The 11,237-nt window shown below is 37.7% G+C and overlaps 1 protein-coding gene across 1 annotated transcript in view; it reads left to right on the top strand.

Moving 5' to 3' along the window:
* Positions 1-10,953, top strand: part of CAVIN2 (caveolae associated protein 2) — a 33,379-nt gene extending 22,426 nt beyond the window's left edge. The window contains exon 2 of the mRNA XM_070933288.1: positions 5,623-10,953. Within this exon, the coding sequence (XP_070789389.1) occupies positions 5,623-6,381 (759 nt within the window). The 3' untranslated portion in view covers positions 6,382-10,953. The remainder of the gene's footprint in view (positions 1-5,622) is intronic.
* The last annotated feature ends 284 nt before the right edge of the window (positions 10,954-11,237 follow it).

Here is an 11,237-nt window from a genome sequence, read left to right on the forward strand (position 1 = left end):
CTGCGTATGCACAGACAGTCTGTGATGATGTCCAAGTGGGTGGGCGGAGCCTCCTGCCGCCACCACTACCAGTTCGCGGGAACCAGGGCAAGCTGGTAGAAACCCACCACTGGGCTGCGTCCCCTTGTCACCTCTTCCTGAGCACACACACATTTTCCTGAGATTGCAGGGTAAGCTCCAGCTTTCCAATAAATTCCCAATAAAAATTGTAAATATGTCAGACAGTTAAACACATTCCAGAAAGAACTGGAGTTTGTATGAAGAAAAATTTCCAGGCATGGTTCCTTTCAGATGTCCTAAATCTTCTCCTCTTTTATATTTAAATTTTAAATTTTAAATACAAATTTTGTTTAATTATGGGGTATTTTAAAATTCAGCCAAATTATTTAATTTGTTTTAATCTATTTTAAATTTTGTATCTCTCTGTTTTATCTTCTGGCTGTTCACCGCCCTGAGTCCTTCGAGAGAAGGGCGGTATAGAAATTTAATAAAATAAAATAAATGTCCTAGATCTAAAGCACCATCACACTCAGTAGAATTGTTATTCATCTTCTCTAGAAGACTTCTCTTAGTTCTTCAGTGATTTCAAGAGGCATTCTTCACACATGGGCATACTAGACGTACTCTCAACTCACCTGGGATGACAAGCAAGGAGCACAGGTTTAACTATAATAATTGAGTGAGATTCTTAGAATAATTTTCTCAAAATTCCTTACAATCCACTACGACTACGACTGGGGGAAGAGCAGGGAGTCCTCAGGAGAGGTGTTTATATAGCTCTGAATTCATGAATATAAATATAAATTGACAAACAAATACAGTGCCGGGGCTGTCAGAATGGCTGTGTTTTGGGTCCTCTGTTTCTTTATTAACCCTTGCTTCTGAAAGCAGAACTAAACATTTCCGTTTCCCAGCAAGTTGCTTAAGGAACAAGCAGATTATGGTAAAAGCAGATCCCCAGAACAATAGGTGTTGTTTCTTTACTTGGGGGAAAAAACGGTGCTTCATGAAAGAAGTTCCAAAACGTTTACAGTGTATCACATATATTTGAAATTCTGACCTGGCATTTTCGTTGGCTTTATCTGAAAAGGCCCAACTGCTTAACCAAGCACAAGATGCAGTAAATTCAAGATGCTCACCCTGAGATAGCTGAGGCAGTGACCTTTCTTCCTAGAAACCATTTTTGGCAAGGGAACAGCACTATCTAAGGCAAATGCAACATTATAACTTGCTGCATTTTGTGATTAGTTTCTCCCAGGGAACAGAATAAAGTAATTGCAACATTTTGCTTGGCATACCTATCTTGTTCTAGGTCAAAAGATACTCTCTCTCCGTGTTCTTTCCCTAACAACATGAAGGGGGAGTTTTATCTGGTGAGCATTATCTGGCTGGAAATGAACAGAAGCCAAGAGAGCGACAGAAGTGTATAGGAATGAGTAGATAATGCAGGTAGCCACTTCAAATATAGCCCTGAACTTGCTGGAAAATTCTAGGGCTCCAAAGCTGTGCAAGCCTACTATTAGTTCATTGATGGTTTCTGTAACGTGCCACGCGGAACTAGGTTTACAAGTACATAAAGGCAGATGAGCAAGATAAGAACTTGACTCTTTTGTAGCCCATTTATTTGGTGGAGAATCCTTTTAGCATATTCCTGGTATTTTCTTCCTTGGACTGCAAAAATTATACACATAGTTTTCGACTTACAACAGTTCACTTAGTTCAAAGTTACAACGGCACTGAAAAAGTGACTTATGACCATTTTTCACTCATGACTTGCAGCATTCCTATGGTCATGTGATTTACAGTCGGCTGCTTGACAACTGATTTACATTTATGACGGTTGCAGTGTCCCAGGGTCATGCGATCCCCTTTTGTGACCTGATAAGCAAAAGTCAATAAGGAAACCAGATTCACTTAACAACCATGTTACTAATTTAACAGCTGCAGTCATTCACTTAACAAACGGGGCAAGAAAAATTGTAAAATGGGGCAAAACTCACTTAACAAATTTCTCACTTAGCAACATAAATTTTGGGCTCAATTGTGGTCGTAAGTTGAAGACTACCTCTAGTTGCTTTTCATGCCATACTAGTAAAGCATTACTACTATTTCTGCTATCTTTTGCTGAATAACAGAGTTGGAAGGGACCTTTGAGGTTTTCTAATCCAACCTCCTACTCAAGCAGGAAATCCTATACCATTTCAGACAAATGGTTGTCCAGTCTCTTCTTATTAAAAGCCTCCAGTGATGGAGCACCCACAACTTCTGGAGGCAAGTCGTTCCACTGATTGATTGTTCTTTCAGGAAATTTCTCCTTAGTTCTAGGTTGTTCCCTCCTTGTATGGTTTCCATCCATTGCTTCTTGTCCTGCCTTCAGGGCCCTTGGGGAAAGTACATTTCCTTTTCACATTTGTCATCTCTTTCCATTTATAGCTTCATTTTTCCTTAAAAGTAGCAGGATTTTCTCCAAATCAGTGTCATGGTTTTAATATATCTGGTCTTTGGTAAAAGCCAGCTCTCTTTTGAACCGCCTCCCTTGTGGCAGGGAGATTCAAAATACTGAATACTTCGTTATTTTATTTTATTTTAATAAAAAATGTGATTGCCCTGTTTAAATTCCTAAGTGGAAGAGGAGAGCCATTACACACCTTTTATTTCCTATATTCTATTTTGTCACAACTCCCCCAAACATATCAAGGCTCAAAATGGCTTCCTCCCATTTCGATTCTGTATCATCTTTCATTTTCAACATTTTATGAGTTTTATCTGTACTACAGAACTTGTTTAATAATTATTTTGTTGCTTGGTGGGGCTTTGCTTCTATAATATTCAATTTAAAGCAAAATAGATGATGTTAAACTGTCCTGTGGACAACTTTATTAGATGGGTCTTTTCCCCCATAAACATTCATTCCCAAAGCCAAGGATATTCTCATAGAAATATTGAGCCTTTGGGATTAATGCTAATCTCCACTCAAGATGCTAGTTTGAAAAAGATCCCCATAAACGCAACTCTTTATGTATAAGAACACTATAACAATATTGAGGAAATTTGAGGATGCTGATTAATGAAAGTTTGCGATTTAACCATCCTTCGTCATTATTCAGTGATTGCACTTAAATTTTATATTTGTATTTTTTTTCTGTTCTGGATTGTTCCACGTACCTGACTTATATTCACATCTTGGCACAAGTATCCATGACCCTCTCAATATATGTACAGGAGCATTCTAAGCAGTTCATGTCCTAATGTCAAGGTTCCATTATTGTTAAGCCTAAATTGATTCCATTGTTTTCTGCCACAAAATTTTTCAACAGTGGTTGGCTAATTTATAATCTTCAATGAGCTGACAGCAACAGAGTGTTACTCAGCTTTTTTTCCATCTTGAAACTATTAAGAAAAAAAGCAAGAAACAAAGAATAAATTAATGTGCCCAGTTTTATTGTGTCGAGTGTAGCAAAAATTAGAAGAGAATGCAAATGTTTCAAGGTCAAATTCATATGACGTTTATCTTCCTTCCTCTTTAAATTATCTTTAAGTTCTAATGATAAGTAAAGGAAAACTTGTTTATGGCCATTGATCAGCCACATATAGAATTGCAAAATACAAAAAAGCACCATCAATAATAATATGACAAATGGGTGGGAAGAGAGAAATAGCATTGGCCTACCCAGGAGTGAAATGCTCCTGGTTCGGACCGGATCGCTTGATCCAGTAGCAATGGATGTGGATGGTTCGGAGAACCGGTAGCAAAAATCCTTGCCCTCCCCACCCCCCCATGCCCAGCTGAGCCGCACAATCATCAGAAGCTTTTTTTTTTTTACTTTTAAAAGCATTTTTTCTACAACCTCTTCGGCAGAAAAAATGCTTTTAAAAGTTAAAAAAAAGCGCCTCTGATGATTGTGCGGCTCAGCTGGGATCGTCAAAGGCTTTTAAAAGAAAAAAACCCTTTTTTTCTTTTAAATGCCTCTGACGATCCAAGCTGAGTTGCCTGGCTCGGCAGAGGCTTTTTAAAAACCTTTTGAAAACATTTTTTTACAACCTCTTTGCCGAAGAGGTTGTAGAAAAAATGGTTTTAAAAGTAAAAAAAAAAAAATGGCCACACCCATCCAGTCACATTACCCCACCCCCACCAAGCCACGCGCACAGAACTGGTAGTAACCAATTTTAGATTTCACCACTGGGCCTACCCCTATGATTTCTCCCAACCCCTGGGCCGCAAACTGGTACCTGTCTGCAGCCTGTTAGGAACGGGGCCATGCAAGTGAGTGAAGTTTTATCTGTGCCTGCATGGGATATAGGTAGCATAAGAAACCATTCCCCCCCCCCCCCACACACACACACACACACATGCAGCCACTGGCAGTCTGAGGAAAAATTGTTTTCCCCAAAACCGGTCCCTGGTACAAAAAAGGTTGGGACTGCTCTCCTAGAGATCTACACATATTCAAAAATGATATTAGTATTCAGTATTATTTTTGGTTGTTGTTCAACAGGGATATGTGGATGATGGATGGATATATAGAAGATGGTACCTTCCAGATGTGTATAGACCGTACTATTCTGGGAGGGCAATTTCAGTCCTTGATGGCTGTCACCCATCAATACCACATGTTGATGCAGCCCATGCTAGATAGAAGGTTGTAGTCCAAAATAACTAAAGAGGCAGAACTGGAGAAAGTTCCATGCATAATATTGATGTTCTGATAGGTCAATGTTTTGTCTTTGTAAAAATCAGATGCATAAGTTCTTAATAATTAGTTTCAAGGTCAAATTTCTGTTTGCAACCTATTTTGAACAATGCAGGCATGGGAAGGGAAAACCAGTTAATCTGAAAAAGTACATAAGGAAACTCACTCGCCACAAACCCACATATCTCAAAGTAAAGGTTATACTTCTCAGGTCAAAAAAATGCACTTATTTTAGCAAGTTCAAAGTTCTGACACTCAGTTTGGCAAATCAGTGTTACATCTGTTGCAGAAGCAAAAATCAAGAGCAATTTGTACCATTCTGAATTATTTCTTTGGGGAGTAAAGCCATGATAGACAAGTAATCCTGAATCCATATCAGAAGAGTAAATTGAATCCGGTACTGAGAGAATAAATTATGGCCAGGGGAAACAATGTTCCCAAGTGTTTAAGTCATGTCCACCAACCACATCTGTTCATTTCATATCCTGAGCTAAGCAAGGAATTTTGGGTAACTGTTTAACATTTATATTGACATATTGTTGATTGAAGTTCAACCTAAGAGGAGAGGATTTCTGTTCCAGAAGAGAAGGGATGATAGGGAAATTGGAAGTGATCCTGCATCCTGTTTTTAATGATGTTAAGATATTGGCACGATTACAGCTGCACTATTCTCTAATAGCAATGTTGACTAAAATGTATTTTATTCTAATAGTAGATGACAGCTCATAAACTCATTACTTTTGTGCAGTATAAAAGAACAATTCCATAGGAAATAAGTGATTGTTACTGGTTGAATATATTGTGGCACAAAAACAACTTCCTTTACCTCATTATCCCAAAGAAAAAAATATTGATGTTATTCAGGGCTGTGCCTTGTTTATCAAGTCTGTGTCTTGTGAAGCTTGAATAAACACATATCAATTCTTTACAGGAAGAAAATGAAATCCCTGCCAGCGTATTTGTGAAAGAGCCTGTTCCCAGTATTACTGATGGGAAGGAAGAGCCTGTCGATGAGAACAAAACCTTGGAAGAAACCTTGCACACTGTGGAGTTATCCTCAGAGGATGAGATGCCCCACGATGACCTTGCAGAAGACAGCATGGATGAGAAAATAGAGGAGTCCAGAGCTGAGAAAATCAAGAGATCAAGCCTTAAAAAGGTCGACAGCCTGAAGAAAGCATTTTCCCGCCAAAACATTGAAAAGAAGATGAACAAGATTGTCTCTCCTGAACGGAGAGAGAAGATCAAGAAGTCTTTTACCCCTAACCATCAGAAGTCTTCATCAAAAAGCTCATCTTTCAAGGTCTCTCCCCTGACATTCAATGTGAAGAAAGTCCATGATGGAGACACATCTATAGAAGTAGAAGATAAGCCAGTGGAAGCCACTGGCAGTGAGCATGCAGCCAGTGAAGAGACCACCCTCACTTCAGATCTGGTCTTTTCTACTTCTCCAGCAGAAGAAGGAAAAGCCTTTGCTGATTCCTTGGAAAAAGAGTCGGGAAGTGAAGGAGAGGTGGTGATCAACAACAACATTGAGCTTGCAATTGTTGAAGAAGATGATGACTATAGAGCTTCATTAGAAATCAGACAAGAACTTTATGAGGAAAGAAGCAAGCCAACCAGTGAAGAAATGGAATATTCTGAAGAATCCAATCAAGCAGCTGTCCTCCACGTAAACCAAACATCGTAAATTGCCTGTGTCCTTTCTACAAATGATATTTTTAATTATATCAGTCACCAGAATATGTCTGGTATACTATAAATGTGGGGTCTCATAGTGCATAACAGTGGAATTGTTGGTTTTAAAGCATAGATTTCCTTACAAAACTGTTTTGTTCACTCAATTAGCATTGACTCTCACAGTCAAAAGTAGGGCTGTTCTCCAAATAACACAAAAGCAGATTTCTTGGCATTTCATGACCAGCTTTAACCTCTTTCCATCGCCACTTCAACCCTCTTCCTACTTTCTAATGTTTCTTCACTTTACCTAGAATGTGTTTAAAAGAAGTGTTCAAGACAATTAAGCAATTTGATAAAAGACATTACCTATTCAGTCTCTTTTAAATTGTAGTTAAGAATATAAGCAGTGCCCTGCTAGATCAGACCCCTTTGCCCCATCTAGTTCAGCAGAATGTTCTCTGGCCAACCTACTACATAAGGAAGCTCATTTGTCTCCAACAGATTCAGGGAGGTCACACCGCTATCAATTCCATGATCCCCAAGATTTCCATGAATTGATCCAACCTTTGTTTTTTTTTTAAGCCAGCCAAGCTGGTAGCCAGCACCACATCTCATGGTACTGAATTCCAAAGTGTAATTACGGGTTGTGTAAAAAAAAAAAAAAAAAAAAGTCCTTTGGTCAGTCCTGATTCTTCCAATGTATTCAATTTGGCTCTAGCATTTTGGGAAGAGGAAAAGAGCTTTTCCTTGTTTACTTTATCTATGCCATGCATAATTTCATAGTTAAAGAGTTATTGAAGATTTGCATAGATCCATGACCCTCATCCCCATCTACAATCAGCTCTCAGTGGAGAAGGCATGACTATTAAATGGTGCAAGAATGATCTTATTTTTTCAAATACAGATCCCATGTTTTCTTCAATCTAGACTGTGAGCTTGCATTGAAAAGACACTTTCCTGCATTCTGCTTGGCTCATTGTCCTGGAGAAGCTGTCTCTTTTAGAGGGAACTGTAAAATCCATTGCAGTATCCTCTTTGCCTGTTAACTTTCTCTTACTAACTGCTTTTAAAGTTACAATCCAATTATAAGATAAACTCTTTCCCATCTATGCAATTCATCGCCTTTTCCTAACCTATGGAATCCTCAAAGTTTGTAATTTCCATTCTTGATGTGCTGTGACTATCCCAGCACAAAGTAAGTGTGAACTTCATGTGACAAGAGCTGGTACTGAAAATGCAGGAGTGAATTACTGAAAAGTACAGCTTTTGACAGTATACTTATACACATTATGTGCAAATGCACTGGAAAAGATATTTTTAGCATATACAATTGATTTGAGAAACAAATTACCGTGAGGAGGCTGTACCTCAACAAAAAATGAAAATGGGATTTTTACTTCCTTATCGTTGTTAGGTCCCTTACTTAATTAATAACTGTTGATACAGAACAATTAGGCAGTTGAGTTTTCTGCCTAATAGTGTCTGCATCAGCCTATTTTGTTTTATTGATGTTGGGAATATTCCTTTATCCACTTCAGCTTCTTGCAAAATGAGCTTTAGTTTTGTTTTGTCCTTTCAAATAAAAGGAAATCAAGTTCTTGTGAAACTACAGGTAGTCCTCGAGTTACAACAGTTCATTTAGGACCATTCAAAGTTTACAACAGTGTTGAAAAAAGTGACTTATGACCATGTTTCACACTTACGATCCCCATAATCATGTGATCAAAATTCAAATGCTTGGCAACTGATCCTTATTTATGACGGCTGCAGTGTCCAGTGGTCATGTGACCACTTTTTGCAACCTTCTGACAAGCAAAGTCAATGGGGAAGCCAGATTCACCTAACTGTGTTACTAACTTAACAACTGCAGTGAATCACTTAACAACTGTGGCAAGAAAGGTGTACAGTAGAGTAAAATTCACTTAACAACTCTCATTTAGCAACAGAAATTTTGGGTTCAATAATGGTCGTAGGTCGAGGACTATCTGTATAGTGCAGTCTTATAGTTTATGTTCTGAAGTCAATCCTACCAAGTCTGTTTGGACTTACTTTCAGATGTTGGATTACAGCCGTAGTGTAGTAATGAAGTAATAGTAGTAATCAAAGGTAATATATGTTAAGATCTATTGTAGACTTTTTTTTCATGTGTACCTTCCCATCATGGAACAGCATTTTTCCCCCTCAATTGGTGGAGCGATAAGATACATGTCTAGACATAAAACTATGAGATCAGTAAGATGCATATCTTGTCTTAGTGTCTAAATTGAAAATAACATGGTATGGTTAGGGTGTGTCTGTGCACCGCAGAAACTGATGGTCTACAACTCTCATTAGACCCAGCCAGAATAGTCAGTGATCGGGGTTGATGGGAGAATATCTTCTATGTTCTCCCCGACTGACATAGGGCAAACTATGTTGAGGAACACACAAAGGCAAATAGGATCTCTTACTTCCTTATCTAGTTCCAACATAATGTTCAAAACGAGGAGGGGGTTCTATTCTTTCCTAGTCGAGAAAGTTGCATGTACTATTTTGCTCATGTGCCAAGACCGGCATGCCACGTGTGCAAAGTAGCAAGGAGCATTCCTCCTTCCAAACATGCACCTTGTGGTCCAGGTCAGGTTGCACCATATCCGAAGTCAGCAAAGATAGTCTGACCCAAAAGAATCCCCTCATGTAGTTCTCCACAACCTTGGCAAGTTGCTTCCCTTTCAGAAAAGCCCAGATTTGCTTCCTGAGGCAGACATGCCATCTCTTGAAAGACCGGACTGTTCCTGTGAGGTGCCATGTTGCTTCACAACTATTATGGAAGGCAACATAGGTGATGGGTGGGGTAAGCAGATCAAGCAAACTTACAATGGAATGTCTGTATAGGTGCTTAGGATAACTTGCTTGCTTCTGTTCCATGCGGCCTTAAGTTGATCATTAATGTATATAGATATATATATATGTTTTATTTTAGATTTATTTTAAGAGAGAATACATTTAAAAGAATAAAGAAAAATATTGTTTGCTTAATAAAAACAATCATGTTTTAAATGGCCAAAGGGAGATATAAGGATATATGTATATTGTAATCTGAGTAGTTCATAGAAATAGATGATCATATAGATCTATGCACCAGACTACTGTATTTAAGAGTGTAGGGTGAGAGATGGCTTGGCATATTGCAAGATGATCAAGTGAAAGTTCAAAGAATATATAATAAAATAAGAGAGGGGCTAGGATAGTAAGATATGTATTTAAGTAGCCCAATATATTATCCAGGGAAGATATATTTTTATTCTGGGTCTGCACAATGTTACAGAGAAGACTATTTTGAAAAGTGTATCCATGGATTATTTGTAAGCGTATATTACACACACACAAAAATCACAGTTCCCATTAGCAATATGAATCTTAACTTCCTTGTTTGCTATAGGTGTTTAGGTGTGCATAGCCACACAGATCAGTGTCCAAATGTGGAATATCTATAGATCACCTAGGAATTGTCCAACAATATGAAATAATCCTACTGAACATCGACAATGCCCATCAGACTATAATTTTAATTGTCTCTGTTTTATTTTTAACATTCATCAGCTGCATGAAGGATTATTAACATCACCTGGTCATTTCTCTGTGGTTTGAATGTTCCATGTAATGTGCTTGGATTAGACATATGAGAACAGTTCTAAAAGTGGAACAAATTATTCCATTTTTAGCTGGTGAGACGATTTGATGCCACGTTGGAATTTTTGTTTGAGATTTTTAAAAATATTGACTTGAGTGATAAAAGGCAATGAATGTGATTCTGAATGGATTTCTTCTGTGTAAAACAAATATCAGCTCTGCCTGTGGGCAGTTATGTTTCATTTCAGGAGGGTTTTGTACGTGAAAATTTCCCACTGAACAGGATGAGGACGTTGCATCCACCACATTGGACACCCTGCAATACATAGTAGATTTCACAGCCATGTAGAACCTGGAAAATTTCTGCATACGAGAGGCATTGTGACCAAACTATTCAGAAGTGAAAGTGCATTCCTACAGCATGTATTCATTCTGTTTGAATTCTTCATTCCTCTTAATCAGAAGTGTAATCCAGCAATATATAAATGCCTGACAATCTTATATCAATATACATATATATATATATATATACATATATAGTATATAATTCCCCTTTTAATATTGATATACTTAACTTTTGCATAAATTTGCACTAGAAATTTGTGGGTTTCCCCCCAATATATTTAACACTGCGATTTTGTTTCAAAAAGTTTTTTTAAGAGACTATATCTATGTTAGTAAGCAATTCCAAATGGAGTATCTCATACAGTCATTTAATGTAGTATCACATTAATGGATAATGGAGTATCACAGTCATTTAATGTGTCTCTGGATGTTGATCAGAGTTTATTTCCAAGGAGGATTTTTTTTGACAGTTAAACTTGTTTTAATAATTGCAATATTATGAGAGAGTTACAATCAATAGAAATAACTGCAATATAATTACACATTTGCCTTCATTTGATTTAATATCTGTGCCTGTTACTAACTACAGATGTGTTCAGCTAAATAAAAAGCAAACTGAATTACATTGTATTTGTCTGAACAAAATTATTGCAAAGCAAAAGAAGAAAAACATCCAATGCAAAATGAGACATTAAACGCATTTTTGCTTTCTATGTTGTTTTTAAAAACAACAGAATGCAAATAACATCAGCTTTTGGTTGTCAAGACAACCCCAATTTCTTCGGGGTTTTGAGGTGTCTAGTGTGCTGCTGTTTTCCAGATGCATATTTTTTCTGAGATTTATTATTTTTATTCAAGCTTCCCTGGGTCTGTAGGATAGAGTGTCGAAAGCACATGGATGGAAGTGAC

This window comes from Pituophis catenifer, unplaced genomic scaffold (assembly GCF_029215685.1).
Source record: "Pituophis catenifer annectens isolate HBS135680 unplaced genomic scaffold, rPitCat1.0.hap2 SCAF_1, whole genome shotgun sequence".
In the NCBI taxonomy this organism is placed as follows: domain Eukaryota; kingdom Metazoa; phylum Chordata; class Lepidosauria; order Squamata; family Colubridae; genus Pituophis; species Pituophis catenifer.